The 22,449-nt window shown below is 37.7% G+C and overlaps 1 protein-coding gene across 1 annotated transcript; it reads right to left on the bottom strand.

The window, feature by feature from the left end:
- Nucleotides 1-5,474: 5,474 nt before the first annotated feature.
- On the bottom strand, nucleotides 5,475-15,494 carry LOC126190849 (40S ribosomal protein S15Aa). Its single transcript, XM_049931441.1, has 4 exons — nucleotides 15,373-15,494; nucleotides 15,013-15,147; nucleotides 14,760-14,925; nucleotides 5,475-5,606 (listed from the first exon to the last, which is right to left on the bottom strand). Exons 2-4 carry the CDS (start codon nucleotides 15,143-15,145, stop codon nucleotides 5,513-5,515), a joined length of 393 nt encoding a protein of 130 aa, XP_049787398.1. The 5' UTR covers nucleotides 15,146-15,147; nucleotides 15,373-15,494; the 3' UTR covers nucleotides 5,475-5,512.
- Nucleotides 15,495-22,449: the final 6,955 nt, after the last annotated feature.

Below are 22,449 nucleotides of genomic sequence, written 5' to 3'. Positions count from 1 at the left end.
ATACCTTGGAGCACTCACATGTTATCAAAGCAGAAAATGACGACTGAAGAATTCAGACGTTAGAATTAGAACTGGCAGATGCTAAAACAGTGTTACTTATATCAACAAAAATATTGTTTTGTCAGTAATAATTAACACATTGGAACTAAGGTTACAAAAACTTGAATGAAGTATGGCTGTATAATGTTTAGCAGAACATACTAAACTACCAAATTAGTAGACAACAAACATACATCTTCAATGATAATGTGTGCATTGTGAGGAACACCAACACCTCACACCAGGGAAAGTTTTAATACAGACACAAACGCAGTGGTACTAAAGAGGCAGAAGACCTATAATTAAAAGAACATGATAGTACTAGTAAGTGAAGATTTTACCACAACACTAAGCAAAGAAGTAAATCAGAAATTTCCCAAGTTCTCACCTTCAGGTGATATTCACCTAGTTTTATTTGTAAAGTCATTTAAGGGCATGTTACCTGATTCATGGTCAGATTCCAATAACATACAATTTATGATGAGCCACATTATGGCCCACATGTCATAGTGGTGTATACGAGGTGCATTCAAGTTCTAAGGCCTCCGATTTTTTTTCTCCGGACTGGAAAGAGATAGAAACATGCGCATTGTTTTAAAATGAGGCCGCGTTCATTGTCAATACGTCCCAGAGATGGCAGCACCGTACGGCAGATGGAATTTTACCGCCAGCGGCGAGAATGACAACTGTTTTAAATACTTAAAATGGCGACGTTTTCCTTACGTGAACAGCGTGCAATCATTCGTTTTCTGAACTTGCGTGGTGCGAAACCAATTAAAATTCATCGACAGTTGAAGGAGACATGTGGTGATGGAGTTATGGATGTGTCAAAAGTGCGTTCGTGGGTGCGACAGTTTAATGAAGGCAGAACATCGTGTGACAACAAACCGAAACAACCTCGGGCTCGCGTAAGCCGGTCTGACGACATGATCGAGAAAGTGGAGAGAATTGTTTTGGGGGATCGCTGAAAGACTGTTGAACAGATCGCCTCCAGAGTTGGCATTTCTGTGGGTTCTGTGCACACAATCCTGCATGACGACCTGAAAATACGAAAAGTGTCATCCAGGTGGGTGCCACGAATGCTGACGGACGACCACGTGGCTGCCCGTGTGGCATGTTGCCAAGCAATGTTGACACGCAACGACAGCATGAATGGAACTTTCTTTTCGTCGGTTGTGACAATGGATGAGACGTGGATGCCATTTTTCAATCCAGAAACAAAGCGCCAGTCAGCTCAATGGATGCACACAGATTCACCGCCACCAAAAAAATTTCGGGTAACGCCAGAGCTGAAAAAATGATGGTGTCCATGTTCTGGGACAGCGAGGGTGTAATCCTTACCCATTGCGTTCCAAAGGGCACTACGGTAACAGGTGCATCCTACAAAAATGTTTTTAAGAACAAATTCCTTCCTGCACTGCAACAAAAACGCCCGGGAAGGGCTGCGCGTGTGCTGTTTCACCAAGACAACGCACCCGCACATCGAGCTAATGTTACTCAACAGTTTCTTCGTGATAACAACTTTGAAGTGATTCCTCATGCTCCCTACTCACCTGACCTGGCTCCTAGTGACTTTTGGCTTTTTCCAACAATGAAAGACACTACTTCTGGTCACCCTTCCGGGATGTAAGGTCGTGGTCCATGAAAACCGGAAGATATGTCATCCGGTCGTGAAAGCCTTCATACAATGAAAGACACTCTCCGTGGCCGCACATTCACCAGCCGGGCTGCTATTGCCTCAGCGATTTTCCAGTGGTCAAAACAGACTCCTAAAGAAGCCTTCGCCGCTGCCATGGAATCATGGCATCAACGTTGTGACAAATAAATGTGTACGTCTGCAGGGCGATTACGTCGAGAAGTAACGCCAGTTTCATTGATTTCGGGTGAGTAGTTAATTAGAAAAAAAATCGGAGGCCTTAACTTGAATGCACCTCGTATTACAGCTAGAAGAATTCACGATTTATACAAAGATGTCGAATCAGCATTTAAATCTTAATTATTGGAGTCAGGGAGCCCAAAAGAAACAGAGATTAATACTATCAGGATCAAAACCTTACAACTGTTCGTGGAACAGATGAGATTTTGGGGAGTGACACCTCACCTCAACAAAGCACAATATCTAGATGAGAAACAAAGATTGGAGGAGCAGTTGAACAGAATGGACAGTGTCTTGAAATGAGGAAGTAAGATGAACATCAACAAAAGCAAAACAAGGAAATAGAATGTAGTTGAATTAAATCAGATGATGTGATGGCATTAGATTAGGAAACGAGATACAAAGTAGTAGATGAGTTTTGCTATTTGGGCAGCAAAATAACTGATTATGGTCGAAATAGAGAGGATACAGAATGTAGACTGGCAATCGCAAGGAAAGCGATTCTGAAGAAGAGAAATTTGTTAACATCGAGTATAGATTTAAGTGACAGGAAGTCGTTTCTGAAAGTATTTGTACAGAAAGGGGCCATGTAGGAAGTGAAGCATGGGCGATAAACAGTTTAGACAAGAAGAGAATAGCTTTCGAAATGAGGTGCTACAGAAGAATGCTGATTATTATATGGGTAGATCACATAACTAATGAGATGGTACTAATTGGGGAGAAGAGGAATTTGTGGCACAACTTGACTAGAAGAAGGGATCAGTTGGTAGGACACGTTCTGAGGCATCAAGGGATCACCAACTTAGTATTGGAGGGCAGCATGTAGCATAAAAATCGTAGAGGGACACCAAGAGATGAATAACCTAAGCAGATTTAAAAGGATGTAGGTTGCAACAATTACTCAGAGATGAAGCGGTTTGCACAGGATAATAGCATCAAGCCAGTCTTTGGACTGAAGACCCAACACCACCACCACAATGCAGTTGTAGTGAACTATTCCACTGTAAGTTGTAATGGCGGAATGGGTGTGTGTATATTTGCTGTTTGGACCTGACTGTAATTTACTGTATATAACAGCACTTGTCACAATAGAACATATGAATGTCAAAGTGACCTGATCGTAATGAACTATATCAGCAGAAATTGTCATAATAAAATACTTCACTATAATCTCTGTTTTCACACAGTCAGACCACTGCACTTTGAAAAGAAGAAAAAATCTGAACCCACCAAGTTACAGTGTTTTGCATCTCATCATAGACAGCTATAATACTGCTTGTCGTTGGGCATTATGTCTACTGTTGGTGTAGTGTGTGCTGCCTGGCAGCCTCGTTGACAGCTGCTGACCTGTGTTCTGAACAACACATAAGGCTGCTCAGTTTTGGTGTAGGCAAAATTTTTGCTCATCACTGGATAACTAGACTGAAACTGTCATTGGAACCACTCTGAACATGTATTACTTGTAGTTCAAATTCTGTCTTCTCTTTTGATATATTGACCCTGATTGTACAATGTATTCTCTTAATTCCGTGGCTGTTTAACTGCTTAGCAACTCAAGTCCATTCATGTTGCTATAAACATTTATTGATGAACAGATTTCAATATTTAAAAAAAATCAGCTTAGAAGCTTATATTATTAAAATTTGTTATATTTCACTTTTTGTACCTTTGGCTGTAGTTTCTAAATGTTTCTGTGTTATACAGTTGTTTGTCTTTGACATTGAGTAGTAACGTCAGTACTGCCAGTTCACATGCCCAGGTTTGTCATTGATAAATTATCTTGTCACTGGTCTTCAGCATCGTAAAGTTGGCAAACCCCTGACTCATTGATAATTCTTCTTATGCCTGTAGAAGAATTCAACTTCTACAAAAACCAGGGCTCATTAACTCTGATTTATAAGAAGGCTTTTATCATGCCTTTAATTACAAAATGTGATCAGATATTAATCAACTTGGTACATCTTGTTGTTAACACTCTTCTGAAGAAAAAACAAAGAGTATGAATAAATCTGTATTTACTTTATTATAATAAGCATATGGTCGTCAGTAATCTTTCACAGCATAGTTCGCTGAGATTTATTGCTGCTTCCAATTACTTAGCAATGCACAATGCCAAGTGCATCTTTAATGTAATGTTCTTTGGACGACATGGAGCTCACAACAAACAAGAATTGCTCCTTAATAAACCCTTTTACATAATAATTAAACTTTAACTAAGTTCTGGATGATTGCTTTGGCTAACAAACATATCTTCTGCTAATAAAGATTGTTAATTTACATTCAAAATTTCTAAAAGATTTCATCCACAATATCATTTATTTCCAAAAAGCTTGGACTACAAAACATCTGCAGAAATCTTGTGCTCTCCCAACCTCCAATGCACTCCCTGAATGATTTAACTTTTTGTCTTTTTACCCCACGGTCTCAACACATCGATGTTTAACTATGTGTCAGTCTATTGTCATTATAACCCTTCTTGATTCCACATCTTCAGGCCTGTTGCCACCCCCTTCCCTCCCACACGCACCCCCCTTAACTAAAAATATTTACAATTAGCTTCAGCATAGTATTTCCACATTGTCCGCTTCCCTCTGCCTGGTTCAACTTCTCAATTTAACTGCTATAGATGATGCACTGCATTTAATATATATATGTTGAGACTGCTATTTGTAATTTACTAATGAAGCTGTTATCAATTTTTGAGGTAAGTCCTCTTGCAATCACAGTACTGGATTTTGTTCTGAGATGATTTTCCTGAATCAAGTCTAACAGTATCACAGGCATATTTAAAAATGGTACAAATTTATTGTCTGAAGTATTATTCATGCACTACACTCGTGGTAACAGAGGAAGGCCAGAAATATTCTTTTACTGGCATGTGTTCTTTTCCATTGGTATACTTCTATTATTTTGTACACAATGTATTTCCCTGTTCTAACTCCCCACTTTTCTGTCCAGCTATCATGTATCTGGTAAGTAAGTTGCTTCAGGTTCTGAGACTACTACACCTTTTTTATATTACCCCCCCCCCTCCAACATAAATTGATATATTTTAATTTCATGATTTAGAGTACCGTTTATAATTTTTTTTCGCCATCGGTTGAGAGCTCACTTTAACACCAATCACTCTACTGTTGCGTCAGCTTAATATGTCATCAAAGGAGGAAAATGACATGTGAAAGTGATACATGAGAGGGAGAGAAGAGAGACCCTCTGGTTAACTAGGAGACCAGCAAGAACTTACAGCATTTGTAAACAGTATATTTGCGAAGAAGGTAACTGATGAATTAATATTTTTTTTTAGATAACCTATGTTATTTCTTGACAATGTGTAACAATTTCGCTCCAGTTTCAACAGATCAAGTTTTATATCTGTCTAGAGAAAGTACGTTGATTTCATTACTAAACACCATGGCACCTAAGGGAAGCAACAAAACAATGTATCTCCCAATGATGTAAGCGTGCATTTAAATCTTCGTTCCAAATTATTTTTCACTTTCTTTTAAATCAGATAAATCTTTAAATTAAATGCATTGAAATGAATTGAGAACCGCAGTAATTTATGGGAACAAATTTATTGACACAAGTCACAGGTCATTAAAAAAAGAAACCCAATATCTTCCCTCCAAGATGTTTTCTCCTCGCTTCTTCATGATCCATTATTCCTCCACTAGTAGTTAGTACCACATACCTGAAAAAGGAACAGTTATTTAGAAGTACATTTTTGTCTAGTAACTATAAAGTAACGACACTAGTAACTATAAAGTAACAACACTGTGCAGACAGTCTAATCCAACTCAGCCAAAATAACTATTGACTGTACAAGCAAACATCACCAATTTGTTAACAGATACATCTACAAAAACTATCTGCAATTACTGTATAACAGAGGGGGAATGCACCAAACTATTGTTTGTTTTTGATGTCCACGCATAAAATTGTATCTTTGGAGAGAGACTGCAGTCAGTTATGTATTACTTGTTAGTTTAAGTCATTAACTTGCCACTAGAGCATTGGTAACATGTCAACTGCTATTCTGACAACACTTGTTCAATCCCATTGTGGACTACTTGTGTGCACTGGACATGCGGTGTCTACTATTGGCATGACTCAGCATTCCAGTTGTTTCAAGTCCATCAATTGCTATGCATTAACTGAACACTGCAAGCACACTGACACTGGATTGGTACAATGGCAACTAGCAACCCTGACTAGATGAACTCGTTCCAAAGAATAAACGTATTAACACGAGCTGAGCCTAACATGGAACATGTTTCTGGGTGGCATTACACCACAGGCAGTGAATTAGACGTGTTAAAACTAACTGGATAAAATAATGTGATGGGCCAGCGGAAATAGGGCAACAATTTTAATTATCCTTCCAAGGGTTGACCAAACAGCACTGGGTCAACCATCAATGCATGCAGGCAAGTTGTGCAGTTAGTGTACAAGATGGTAATAAGTCAAGTTAATAACAGAATAATCAACACAAAACTCCACCAAAGTGATCAAAGTGACAACAAAGATATCTTAAATTAGTTTTATACATCGAATAAATTGTAACACTAGCCTTTTACCCACAGCTACATCCATGTACTTTTACAGCACTTGTTCTGTACTCATCACTGACTACGACCACCTCCTTTTTCCTCTATCTCGCTTCACATCCCAACCTGTCTCACTATTCATTTCTTCTCTCCCCCCCCCCCCCCTCTCTGCTGAGACGTGCCCATCTGTGCACTTTTTTCAACCTACACATTTGTCCTGTGAGTAAATAACCATAACTAATCTCTTGAAGTCTGCATATTCACACAGAGGAATAAAATTGCTCAGTCAAAGAGTTCGAAAATTTACACCAGTGCCTTGCTAAGAATCTCAGAGGGCAATGTAGAAACATAAATTGTAATACAACTACTTTTCCTACACCAGGGTCTTTTAACATGTTATGTTACAACTGTCAGATGGGTACAGGACTATAAATTTAAAAAACAAATAGGGGCAATGCAGGAGTAGGTCTGATACTGAATAAGACAACAGGAATGCGGGTAAGCGACTATGAATAGCATAATGAACACATTATTATAGCCAAGGTAGACAGGATGCCAACACCCCACAAAGTTTATATGCCAACACCCCACAAAGTTTATATGCCAACTAGCTCTGCAGATGGTGAATAGATTGAAGAAAGGTCTGATGAGGTAATAAAAGACATTACTCAGATAGTTAGGGACAGGAATATTTAATTGTGATAGGGGACTGGAATTCAAAGTAAGAAAAGGTAGAGAAGGAAAAATAGTAAGTAAATATGGACTGGGGGATAGGAATGAAAGCAGAAGCTACCTGACAGAATTTTGCACCGAGCATAATTTTATCATCACTACTACTTGGTTAAAGAATCACAAAATCAGGTTGTATATGTGGAAGAGATCTAGAAACACCAGAAGTACAAATTAATTACATAATGGTAAGACAATTTCAGAACTGGATTTTAAACTGTAAATAATTTCCAGGGGCAGATGTGGACATTGACTACCATTTTTTGGTTACAAACTGTTACTTAAAACTGAAGAAACTGCAAAATTTTAGAAAATTAAGGGGATGGGGCCTGGATAAGTAGAAAGAACCACAGGTTTTTGAGAGTTTCAAAAATAGCAAGAGGCAATAACTGACTGAAATGGAGGGGGAAAGGAATGCAGTAGAAAATGAAGGGTAGCTTTGAGAGATGATCTCATTAATACTTGTCCCACACAGCATGAATACGAGACTTTGTAGTGTTACGGAATGCGTCAGTTTAATGAAAGATTTCTTTATATGCCATATTTCAAACTTTAGTTGCAAGATTATTAATTTATACCTAAAAATTCATCAACTGAGTAGAAGTTGTTATTCAGAAATTCTTTTATTTTATTTTTAAATGTTCATTGGCTAACCATCAAACTTTGGATGCTATTTGATAAGTGACCAAAGATTTGTGACAGCATAGTTCACCCCTTGCTGTGCCTAAGTTAGATTTAACCCAAAGTAGTGAAGATCAGCTTTTCTCTTAGTGTTTTAGCTATGTACATTTCTACTGCTTTTGAAGTAGGATGGGTTATTAATAACAAATTTCATAAGCAAATATTATATATTATTCAAAGCTTGTGTGAATATCCCCAGTTCCTTATATAAATGTCTTCAAGATGATCTTGGCTGGGTTCTATCCATTATTCTGATAACATACTTTTGTGCAATGAATACTTTTTTCCTTGACGATGAACTACCCAAACTATGATGCCATATGAAAATAGTGAACGAAAGTAGACATAGTAAGCTAATTTACTGACATGTTTGATCACCAAAATTTGCAATAACCATAAAGCAGACTTCTGTTCAAATCCTACATTTGTTAATGGCGTTGTGCCATTTACTATACAGAACTGTATATACTGTTATCAAAATTTAATGAGTCATTTGCAGAGAACCACTTAATAATTTTCTGAGACATCATTTAAAATTTCCTCAGCTAATTCTTTTTTTTGTGTGTGATTACTGTACTTGTATCACCAGCAAAAAGAACTAGCTTTGCATCTTCATGACTATAGAGTGGCATATATTAAGAGCAATAAGGGACCCAAGAATTTTAGAAAAAGCCGTCAGAAGTGAGACTGGGTGGTAGTTGTCGGCATCAGAACTAACCCCCCCCCCCCCCCCCCCATGCAATAGCATATTTCAATTCATCAGAAAAAATGCCCAGTTTCAGTGAGCTATTATGTATGTGACTGAGAATCCTCCTTATCTGTTGGGAACAAGTTAGTACTTTGCTGGTGATGCCACCAATTCCAAGGAAGATTTACTTTACTTTACTAAAGCGGGCTTCACAGCTGCTCCACACATTTTCCACAAATAACCACACACCGTTTACATTTCCACAGCAAAGTCTCAGTGTAGGCATAGTTCCATACAAACATCATTTTAAGTGTTGCAGCAGTGATCTGTAATTGAAAAACGGCAACAACCATACCAGCTGTCACCCAACACTGAACAGAGTTTAGGGTAAACTGAAAGACAAGTCTTGTTTTTAGTTGAAGGCAATAGATGCAGCGAGAATTTTACACACATTGGACTCAAATGGGCACTTCGCGTTCCCTATTTTGACATCATGCATCAAAGGAGTTATGTGGTATCAGCAGTGCAAGTTTCAGCGCATTCTGCACACCTTCCATATTTTAAAACATCTGTTAACCTAGTATTTAGTTTAAGTACACGAAGGAAAAACTTTGAACCTTATTCCTGCAGTATTGTGAATAATCATTGGCTGAGGACCTCTGAACCATGAACCCTAAAGATATATTTCCTGCTGAATGTTTATGAACTTCAACACAGGATTCACCACCTCTATAATTATCATAGTAACAGTGTGGTCATTGTGATGTTATAGAATAACTATGAAAGATGAAATGCAGAGACTGATACCACAGAAAGGCATTGAGTCATAGAAAGACAATGGAAAGATTGCTAAACAAATTCTCTGCCCAGTTTTCGACTACCTCTCCTCCTGCCCTGACGTGGAATACATCCTACCCATTATCCTCCTCGCCCCTCACATAGTGGTATTCCATTGCCCACCAAACATACACAAATCTCTTTTTGTCCCTACTCCATGCATGCTCCCAACTCCTCGCACTCCATGGTCCACATCCCTGCAGTAGATCTAGATGCAAAACATGTTGCATACATCCCACCACCACGACCACCACCAGTCTGGTCACAGGCATCTATTATCCCATCAAAGGCAAAGCTACCTATGAAAGCAGCCATGCTATCTACTAACTAAACTGCAGCCACTGTGCTGCTTTCTATGTGGGCACGACAACCACAACCACATGAATGGATACTGACAAACTGTGGCCAAGTCAGGTAGACTGCCAGTAGCTGGACAGGTTACCAAACTTTATGTGCTCCACTTCAATGGCTGCTTCACAGCCTGCACTATCTGGATCCTTCCTACCGACACCAGCTTTTCTGAATTTTGCAGGTGGGAACTCTCCCTACAACATATCATTCATTCTTTAACAACCCTGGCCTCAACCTTTAAACAGTCCCTGTCCTCCCCCTATACGCACTCCCACTAACACTATGCACACCTATTCAACTAATGCACCTATTCGCTTTTCCTTTTCTCCACAATTCTCCTCAACCTTTCCCACTCCGCCAGTGCAGCCTTTCGACTCTGCATCTAGCGGCACTATATCGCCCCATCACATCCTTGCTCACTACCACAACATATATCTCCATCCCTTGCCTCAACATCCCCTGCTGCCTCCTCAGCTGCACCACCCACCCTGGATTGTTGCTCTCATCAGACAAATGTGCAGCTCACAGTTGGACCACACAGCTATAGAAAATGCCTGTTTTCTGCTTCTGAAGGATCTATTTATGTCCAAAAGCAAAAAGTTTAGCAGTCTCTTGATTGTGGCTGTCTGCATCTTAATATCTCTTCTATGTGGTGAGTAGAAAGCTATCCTTTTCACATTGTTAGTCCATCATGGACATTTCACTGTTTAAACTTATACCACTGTTAGTCACCTTGTGCATCTTCTTCTGTCATCCAAAAGCGAGATATTGTACGGATCAGAAACTTTAACATGAGGGTTTGTACTCCTAACCTTTTCCACCATTACTGAATTTCACAGAATCTATAAGCCACTACCTTTAACCAAACAACCTAATAAGCATTTGAATTAAGCCTCAGACCATTCCACATAACCAACATCTTTTAAAAAGAAAAATCATCCACATACAAATCAAATATCTGTACAACCATTCATTACACCATCTCACCAAAACACTCACAATACATTGGAGAGCTCAATACTATCGAAACTGCTTGAACAATCTTGTGACATTTGACATGGGATAGCAAGTGATTGTAAGCAAGTAAAGGATTGCCACAAGGACAAGCTATAGCTCTTAGTGAAACTTGAAAGTTTTGTGAAACGCAGGTGAAAATGATGATAAATCCTACAACCTTACAAACTTGAACTGTATTTGAACTTGAAATCTGCCAGGAAGTTTCATATCAGCGCACACTCCGCTGCAGAGTGAAAATCTCATTCTGTATTTGAACTTGTTTACAGTAATAGTTTTCACAGTATTTATGGATACTGTATAAACATTTGCCAATATTTTTAAAAGTAAAGCTGTCATAGGCAAAAGCATTGCCCTCCAAAAATATTACTTGGCTGTGAACCCAACACAATGTTTTATCTATCAGAGACTAATTACCAAGTGAGTTGCGAATGAGCATTTTGGTCCCTGTTCACATATTGGAATAACATGTACGAAAGTTAGGCCTATCAGTTTTTAATCATCTCTGGAACAACATGGTAACATGTTGATGAAATAAGGAAGAAAAGTATCCTGGAATTGAATGCCTAATAAGTGAAAAATCACGTTAAACTGACTGACTGTGGAAACAAATAACAGCAACAAGACCTGCTGAGGGGATAATATCAACAGATACCACCAGATTACATCTTGTCATGATTGGCTATTAATTTCTGAGCAACTTTACTTATGACCTGCACTCCAACAATATGCTGCACGCGTTACAGACTTTTTTAAATGATCGAAACCCCTAATATGTTAAATACGGAAGCGTCCGATCCCACCCATCTGCTTTGACCCATGACGTCACAAATATGGTGGAAACGACCATAAACCATGATTCCAATATGGTGCATATAAAGTCGTTACATACACATTATAAAGACAAAAATACATCAAAAAACAAACACACACACGTTCCACAAAAAGCGTAACGACAGTAACGGGATAAGCGCAGAAAATTTGGGGTTTTTGGGTGGGGACAAACTAAATATAAACAAATTTACACACCTACCCCCATACAAAAACTCGCAAAACAACGAAAAAACCAACAACACAAAACTCCCCAAATTCCACTAAACACAATATCATCTGGAATCAGACACTTTCCTTGACCTATATAGCTCAACAGCAGCTCCCGATCCCATAAATTGGGATCGAACACTTCCATTGACCAATATAGCTCAACAGCAGCTACCGATGCCATAAATTTGACCTATATAGCTCAAAAACACCTCCTGATACCAATACCAACAGAAACAACCACACATTGCAATAAAACACTTCACTCGACCCCAACACACACACTAAAAACAAAAAAATAAAAACTTCCCACAAAAATGTTCCAGCACCACAAACAAGGGTGGGCGCCGCCGCCGCCGCCCACACACACACACACACACACACACACACACACACACACACACACACCACTGAAAAAATACTCAACCAAAAGAAAGACCTGACCCACCCACACCTCACCCCCCACCAACCAACACAAGCTCCCCCTCACCCCAAAATAAAAAACCCATAGACAAAAACCAAATGCAACATAAAAAATTCTCAATCACACACTACAACTCAACAAAATAGATCCTCCACAACTAAAACACAAACCAACACCCCCCCCCCCCCTCACACACACACACACACACACACACACACACACACACACACACACACACACACAAAATAAACCATCCACCCCACCCTCAGAACACACTTCACAGCAAAAAGAAAACCAATCAAGCACACTCCTCTCACTCACACCAGTCTCATGCGCACAAAAACTGTATGGTGATCTATAACAAAAATAATAAGTCATCAGTACAATTTCTCGCATGTCCAACCTAGACTTCTCGAACCAAGAACACACCGTATGGAACGTCAAATGTCATCCTTTCGACAGCGCCACATGTAACCGTCCCTGGTCCGAGACGCTGGAACTTTAGCCAGCTTTATTTCTTGCCCACAAATAGAGCACTTCACGATCTTGGCAATCAACCCAAACCCTGTAAAAACTTTATCAGCTCCAAAGCGGTGTTTACCACAAAAAAGTTCTGCAGATGCGCGCTATTAATTTTATCCTCCACACACATTCCTGAACAAACACAACCGATGAATTTACTCAAATTACCAGACGACCAACAGCGAACAACACTAAATTAACCTTCACACAAAACCACTAAATTGTTAACTCACTGAAACGAATTCCACTACAAACACAGCGAACACTAACAACTCTGTATAATAAGCAAGACAAACGGAGCCCATTACACCACACAAACGAAGGCCCTAAACATACCACCAGAGGGCACAACAAACCACAACATGACGACATCTACAAACACGCCACACTCACAAACCAAACTCCGTGCCATCATCATGACGTCACACACCACAACACCCTTATGTCGCGGGTCAAAGCTGACGGGTGGAATCGGATGCTTCTGTCGACCCTAATGCAATGACGCATAGCATGAGCAGAAATCAGTACATATGGTGGCTATTGAAAAATCAATATTTCTAGAGCTATGATGTAAACTGGTGGAACAGTTCGATTAACGCTGACGAACAGCAGTACTTAACTGACTCACCAGCCATGGCAAATCACTTCATTGAGGCCAGAGATGCAGTTTTACTTATTTTTGCCTCTCATAGCTATTGGTCACAAGGCTCATATGCAAATAAATACAGACGAGTCATGAGAACTACCACCTTATACATTTAATGCCAAGTAAGATAAACTAATTATTCATGACAGGCAAAACCCTGTATAATTTATCAAGGCTATTCGTAAAAAGAAAGCAAACAAACTATAGACATGCTACACTTTTTTGAATGAAATTTACACTCTACAGCGGAGTGTACGCTGATATGAAACTTCCTGGCAGATTAAAACTGTGTGCCGGACCGAGACTTGAACTCGGGACCTTTGCCTTTCACAGGCAAGTGCTCTATGAACTGAGCTTCTGTGAAGTGTGGAAAGTAGGAGACAAGGTACTGGCAGACGTAAAGCTGTGAGGACAGGGCGTGAATTGTCCTTGGGTATCTCAGTTGGTAGAGCACTTGCCCTCGAAAGGGAAAGGTCCCGCGTTCGAGTCTCGGTCCAGCACACAGTTTTAATCTGCCAGGAAGTTTCATGGTACACTTTACCTATGTCTTAAGTTATGGCCACTGAGGCATAAACGAGGACTGGGCCACAACAATACAACTGGGAGCAAATCCGACAAACATTAATAAAGCCATATTTCACAGTTTATAGGTATTCACAACATGCATCAAACTATGTAGAGACTTGCCATTTTCTAATATAGGTTTATCAAATTTTCCGGGCAGTTTTAGTTTCTAAAGCAAGAAGTGTGTTACATAGGAGAAAGTATGCCAAAAATTAATATGAACTTAGGCAAGAGGGCATGTAGCCTAACAAAGAAGTCTCTTCCAAAACCTTTTCTCAACATCCACATTCATTGTCTTTGCCAACTCTGAACAAGACTGTCACTTTCCCCACCTATCTTACACTTCAGGCTACAATAGAGCATCACCACAGTAGAGAGTTTGGAGGGAGGGTCAATTGCCACACTCTTGCTAACTTATCTACGTGGAGTAACACCCGAGATCCAGGAGAGGTTGGAAGGTTAAATTTCTGTCATGAGCTGCCATACTTATAGGTACTTCACTCAAAATCATGCTACACAAACACAAACCAACAAGTACATCAAGTAATTATGTGGTACATAAAATTTCAAACAGGCATGAGGGAGACGCCCTGTGTGCCTTGATCTACTGGGTGTGTGACTGACCACGTTATAATTTACCTAAAGCGAGGAGTCCACATATGTTCAGTTTACCTTCACAAATGATGGCTTACAAAAAAAAAAAAAAAAAAAAATCAGCTACTAATTTTTAGTGTTGGAAGTTCATTTTCCTACACTCATTGGTGCCTCAAACTAAAAAACTACTAAAAACCTGAACTTACCCGAACTGTCGCGATGGAAGCAGATTATTCGTCCACTTCTCAATATCATTTATTGGTACGTCAAACCTAGGCGATATGACACCACATTTATTTAATCTTCCAGTAAGATTTACTACAATCTTCCCAGCGCGATGGTCATCCACTATTTCAAATTCTCCAATGTAACCTACAAGGTAAGTTTCGAATGAACATTTGATATGCATCACTTCATTAACCAGTTAACTAAATCAAGAGTCCTTAATTCACTGCTTACCATGCTTCATCATGACAGTCAAGAACTTCACTATGACTTTGGAGCAAGGCCTGATTAAGACCTGCCTTTTACCTCTCTTCTCAGCATTATTGATTGACTTGAGAGCATCACTCAAAACATTCATACGCACCATTGCTGAAAATTTAAATGTATAAATAAATTAACATTTAGTAAACTTAGAATTATTATCTCTAACCTCTGTTACACACTGTAAACACAAGCTGCAGCACAAAGTATTGACACCGTTGAGATTACAAACGTAGAATATTATGATATTACTATTCAGATCTTCCCGCGAAACAATGTACATATACCACTAATATCACAAAAATATACAATTAACATCTCCTGAGTGATTACCTCCGATATAAACTTCACCATTCAACGTGTTTCACACGCACTTTCGCTACATACACAGGAAAAAGGAAGTTCTAGACTCTAGATACCAAAGACACAACACTTTTCGATAGTCAAAGATAACAATTATTTAGCTGGAGAGTAATCGATGTAAAGTTCTAACAGACCATATAATTAATTTGGAACCCTGTTAATTCTGATTCACAGTGGCCGTCACGACACGTAACATCAAAATATTCCAAAATGGATTTCAAATGACGACATCCATACTGGCACTCAACGAAACGTCGCGTCACCGCAAGCTTTCCCACGAAGTAAGCTTCGGCTTCATCGTCTGCTTACATCGATAATTAACTTATATTCGGCACTCTCACTCCTGTTATATCTTACTTTTGTATCCTGTTAATCTTCGTTTTGTAGTTGTGCTTTCTTTTCATGTCAGATTCCAAATGTTCTGTGATGACTCGAATACCTTTCTGTGCTGTGTATCAGTCAGCACTGGATTTAGTACACTCAGATTTGTGCAGTAAATATACCAGACTTTGATTTAATTAGTAGCATTTGCAGGAAAACTTATAAATGTGGAGGTGTATGCATCTATGTTAGAAGTAATGTTAAATCTAAGGAGGTAAAAAACTTAGCAAGGTGAAGTGCGCAGAAAAAGATTTTGAATGTTGTATTTGTGAACTGACAGACTGTCAAGCTATCATTGTTTGCGTCTATAGGTCCCCATCAGGTGTCTTTACCCAATTCTTATATTATATAGATTGTCTTTTAAATGAATTTAGAGGCAGGTCAAATACACAATAGTTCTTGGTGACTTTAACATTAATTTTAACAAAAGTAATAAGAACAAGATACAATTATTAAATCTGTTTAACAGATACAACATGCAACCTACAGTGTATGAAATTACCAGATATGGGGATGGGTCTGAAACAACACTTGATCAGATATTTACCAACAAACAAAGCTGTGAGTACAATGTTGAAGTAACAGATACAGGATTTACTGACCATATGACTTTGAAAATGATGATAAGGAATGAGAACAATAAGAAATACACAGTCACTGAAAAATATGTACAAAGTGGACTTATTAAGGCAAACAAAATAAGGCTATTTAATAGTATGCTAAAAAGGGTGCAGTGGGACATAAAACAAACTGATGATGCAGACAAAAAGTATCACAGTTTTCTCACTGATTATAAATATTGCCACGATGTAGCATTTCCGTTAAAAAGAATGAAAGTCAGTGAGAAGACGAACACATGGGTAACACAAGAGATTAAAAAATCAGCAACCACCCTTAGAAACCTAAGCAAACAGGCAAAAATAAATACAACAATAAAACCATACTATAGGAAATATAGAAGGGCCTATAGGAAAGTTTTACAGGCAGCAAAAAGGCTCAGCTATGATTCATACATTAATAAGGGAAGCAATAAATCAAATCGATTTGGAAGGTTATAAACAATAGCATAGGATACTGTAAAACTAAGACCCATAACTTCAAAGTTAAAAGTGAGGGCAAAGTGATAGAAGATACTCAACAGGTAGCCAATATATTCAATGAACATTATGTGAACATAGCACTGAACCTAATTAAAAGTCTGTATAATTCAAACAACAAAATCATAAAAGTACCAACTTGTGAAAAGACAATGTTTCTGTACCCAGCAACAGAATGTGAAGTTACAAATGCTATTAATAAACTAAAAAATAAAATGACTTGTGGTATACACGGAATTCCAGACAAGGTAATCAAACATAGTTCTATCAGTATAGATACTCACCTAACTAATATTATTAATACTTCTTTCAGGGCAGGGGTCTTCCCATCAAAACTAAAACTCTCCCTAATAAAGCCAATTCACAAAAAGAATAGTACAGCTGATATAAATAATTATAGGCCTTTGTCATTATTGTTAGGTTTCTTTAAAGTAACTGAAAGAGTAATGTATGAAAGACTAGCTGACTTCCTGGATAAAAATAAAATACTGACTAATGCTCAAAATGGGTTTTGAAAGAACAGATCCAGAGAAACGGCAGTTTTCCAATTCATGAAAATGGTTCTAAATGCCTTGGACAAGAACGAATTAAGCTGTGGGATTTTCTTAGATTTATGTAAAGTGTTTGATTTAATCAGTCATGACTTATTGCTTATGAAATTAGAATTTTATGGGGTCCGAGGACTTTCCTTCAAATGGTTCAAGTCCTATCTCTCTGACATACAACAGAAAGTACAAATATGTCATGATGGCAATGAGTATCTTTCAGATTAAAAAAACTAGCTATGGAGTGACCCAAGGTTCCGTGTTAGGCCCTCTGTTGTTCTTGGTGTACATCAATAATTTGACAAACCATCTGACAGTTGCAGAAACGGTGATATATGCTGATGACACTAGCATTTTTATAAACAGATACACTCAGGATAATCTGCAGCAGAATGTCCTTAGGACAATAATTGAGACAAGAAAATGGTTTAGCAATAAAGCTTTGATCATAGATAAAGATAAAACGGTATTGAGAATTTCAGTAATATTCAAAGTAAAGCTAGAAGAAGAGTAAAAGCGGAGTTAGAGAACTATGTTATTGCACAAGCTCCATACACAAAACTCCTCAGTATATGGTGGATGAGTACTTGAGATGGGAAAAGCATCTAGAAGTTTTGAGCAAAAAATTAAGTAAATGTTGCCATGTGCTAAGAATGCTTTGGGAATGTTGCAGCACTGAATCATTTGTGTGTGCCTATTATGCTTACATGAACAGTTTGCTCAGATATGGTGAAATCGTCTGGGGAAATATAGGTATGCCAAAACAACATTTCAAACTTCAAAAAAGGGCTATTATAATAATGAAAGGGGTTCCCTTCCTAAAAACTCACTAGGAATTTTCAATATTAAATAATCAGGTTCATAACCATGAAACAAGGAACAGGGATGATTTTCACAGAGACTCCCACAAAGGAGCACTCTACCATAAAAGTGTAAACTACCAGCCCGAAATACTTTTTAGTGCATGGCCTTCTACAATAAAGACAATTAAAGAATTTCATAAAATGTTTACTAACACATAGTTTTTATAACATTGAAGAATATCTGAACATGGAAAAGGAATGTTATTTATATATACTAATATAAAATATTTGTATTTATTATCCAAGTTTTTGAAACAAATTAAAGATAAGAAACTATATTGTAATTGACTACATCCATACAATGTATACTGTTAACGGATGAATAAAGAGAAGCAGAAGCAGTAGCAAGAGTGTCCTACGAGATCTGATATCTAGAGATGAAAAAGAATTACGTTTTACAATAACACAAAAGAACTGACACTCACACTGTATACAAATAACAAATTATTTTATGAAGACTTTTTCATTAAATAGCATTTAAAGTGAAAAAGGCAGCTCTAATGAAAAAGACACAGCATGACATTACAAGTTATGTAAGGAAAAAATACGTAATGGGTGAGGTAAACAGGGCCTATTTATTCCCTAATAAATATTGTTTGATATGTTTGTATGTGTATTTTGTACAGCAAATAACTGTCCATGTTTTGAAATGGTGTTTCATTCTCACCAATTTACCACAAATAAATTGGTCAAGAACATACATTATGAAGCTTGCTTTGGCTCTTGATAAACTTTATCATTCTTAATGCCTCAATTCCGATCCAATATTCCAACTTACTGTATCACGAATGACATCTCATAATCTCGATTTTATCGTTCAGTGCTGGGCTACGCTAACTGATATGATGTGTAGATGACGGACAGAGTGAATACACCTGACATAACAGTGACGTTTATTTATTCATACATTCTTTGTAGCTGAGAGTATAGGATGTGTCATACAATTTTACATATGCAATAAATGTACAATAAAAAAATAAGATTATATTTTATAGACACAGATTAGGTTATTAGATATTTTCTGTGACAATATAACAAATATTTAATTTGATGTTTATTACTGACTCATACTGCATATACTGTTCTCTGTAAGATTCACTCTTAAACGTTTCTCAAATAAAGTTGATTCTTTACTTCCTTAATTCAGTTATGTAGCTTGTTAAAAAAACACCTTTTGCCTGCTTCATCAGGAGCACTCAGTGTCAGTTTGGGATTTCACTGTTTTGTGTAACAATTTTCTTTTCCTTTTATTGTATCGTCATATATGTCTTTATTTGGGAAGTGTTTATCACTTAGTCTCACTGCCATAATATGTCTGCCCCTGGTAGCTGAGTGGTCAGCATGAAGAAATGTCATACCTAACACCCCAGGTTCGATTCCCGGGTGGGTCGGAGATCTTCTCCACTCAGGGACTTGGGGTTGTGTTGTCCTTATCATCATCATTTCATCTCCATCGACACACAAGTCACTCACGTGGCGTCAACTCGAAAGACTTGCCCAGGCGAACGGTCTACTCGGCAGGAGGCCCTAGCCACATGGCTTTTTCATTTTCACTACCATAATATTAAATATTCTTTAAGCAGATATCTAGTGCACATCCACATATATGAATTGAGTAGGACAAATGTGGAATGGAAGCTGGTGCTACGTTGTCCTGAAAACTTTGTTATCCACACAGTTTGCCATTTTGTGCATGAGGAAAATCTGTATGGATATCTTTCTACACAGTTCACTCTCCCAGTTCAAATGCGTATCTATTATAGTTCCTAAAAATTTTGTGATATTACATACATTCCATTGTGTTTGGTTTGGATCACTGCATACATTGTTTCAGATTGATTTGTGAAAATATTGTTTTGTACTAGATATTTATTTGCGGCTTCAGTATTTATTTCCTTGTCAAGCTCTTCCTTTGTTTCAGTTACACATGAAACTGTAGTGTCACTGGTATAAAATATAAGTCAATGTTTTACATATTCTGAGAAATCATTTACTTAGGACCAACTGTACAATCTCAGGATAAATTCAAGGCTAGCTAACCAAGGACTGGCTAACCACTGGTTAACTTGTCATGCACATTGTATGTTGCGATTTTAATTCTCAGTTAGTTATTCCTGGAATAGTGTTCATGTCCAGTTAAGTTGGCAACAACTGAAGAGCACTCTGGGTATTTTCACGTATGTCACTTTATACTTATTTAGTCGTCTTCTGCAGAAACAGCATGTCAAACGAGAGTGATAAGCGTTCCAGGTCACAAAACGTTTCGCTTAGGGATACTCGGAAGCTCGTAGATGCTGTATGAATTCAAGAGTACAGCAGAAAATATAAGAACTGCTGCAGTTCAATGAAAATATTAGTGCATAACATTTAACTAAATTAGTAGCTACATGTATAACAAACTAGACTGAATTTACTCAAATGATCAGGTAATGGTTATTTGACAAGTAAGAGATCTTTGTAGACTTACAAATGAAGAATAGGAAAAAATATGCAACAGTTTCCATTCACGAACAACTTCACATAGATCAACAGAGCATCTACAACAGATGTACAGTTATTATTAGTTTTAAAAGAAAACTCGTAAATATTACGTACAGATTGGTTACGCCCCATATGCAGAATGTAAGTTCCAAAATGTGTACAGTGAGATACACTGTTGTCATCAGAAGGACATAGTCAGTTGAATTCAGATGCAACATTTCTACATGATAGTATTCCATCAAATGTAACTGTATGTCAGAAGATGAATTGCAAGTGAGCACATACTACAGAAGCAACTGTGATATGCAGTCTGCTTTGTGAAATAGTTGGTGCTTTCAGTCTCTCCAACAAATTGTTACAACACAGACATCAGAATTGACTGAAAATTATGAGAGGAGTTACTGGCTAGTTTGCTGTTTTATTTACATTTTACAAAGATTAATTCATTACAGCAGCAGTGCCTTTGCTGATCAATAAACACTATTTGTGCATCCACTTTTGCAGTTCTTGGGCACATACAAATTCTGTTTCTATAATCTGGTGATTGTGAATTATATTGAGTATATACATATAATAAGATGCCAGCATTTACAACAAGCAACCAATATTTTTTATATATAATCTTGGGGTAGAAATGTACCAATGGCACTTATCAAACTGGATCCTGTTGTGGAAAATCACACTAAATATTTGAGGAACGGTACCTATTTCATACATAAATTTGGTTTGTGCAATCGTCTCAAGTAGCTATGTGTAATCTGGGAGAGGGAGGGGAAGAAACAAAAAGTGTGACGTCTTCACCGTGCTCTACCTTCTTTTCTTGTCATCTCAGCTTAGAACCATTAGTTTTGTTTCCAGAATAAAACTACTTGTTCTCAACTGTAAAAGAATGAGCAGAGTTGCAGATGGTGTTGTTTCAAAAGTAGCTTGACAAGGACCAGAGACAGGAGGAAGAACTGTACTGTTTACAAAAGGATCATTAAGCCCAAGAATCAGAAGATAAAAATTAAAACAAATGATTACAGAGTAAAAATATGTTAATCAATATACATTGTTTATTTTCTTTTCTTTTAATAACATCAGAGAACTGAAATAATTAAAAAACTGTCTCTTGTGCATGGCATCCACTGTCATACACATCCTTTTAATAATTGTGGTGTCTGTCCCCTCGCAAATACCAATGAAGTCTCAAATGGATGGAAAGAAATCTCCAGAGGCAAGATATTTGTGTGTATGTTGTTACTGGTTCATTGGTGGACCAGAGTCATTTCTGAAAGAAAGAAAAGAATGACATGAGACAATTCATGAGAATTTTGAATACACTATTTGCCAGCCACAGCTTTCAATGTTATGATTATGTAGATTCAATAATTAAAGATGCCTGTTAGCTGAATGTCAACTACCTATGTTCTTATAAGACAGAGATGATTGCTTTATAATAAATGTGGATGTGGCTTGTGCATAATATAAAATAACCAAGACATCCATCAGCTATCAGCTACAGGTTTCTTTAAAAAAAACTGACTTTTCTATTACTTTTACTATGTTAAACTTAGCTTGAGTAAGCACAAATAATTTACACATTTATGGGAATAATGCTAGGTGGTGGACAATTTTGTTACTCTGAAGCATTCACTAGAAGATGGAAAGTTATTGTCCCAATGAGAGATATGAGTGAAC

The sequence above is a fragment of the Schistocerca cancellata genome, chromosome 1 (genome assembly GCF_023864275.1).
Source record: "Schistocerca cancellata isolate TAMUIC-IGC-003103 chromosome 1, iqSchCanc2.1, whole genome shotgun sequence".
NCBI classification, from domain to species: Eukaryota; Metazoa; Arthropoda; class Insecta; order Orthoptera; family Acrididae; genus Schistocerca; species Schistocerca cancellata.
This window is presented reverse-complemented; position numbering and strand designations above follow the sequence as displayed.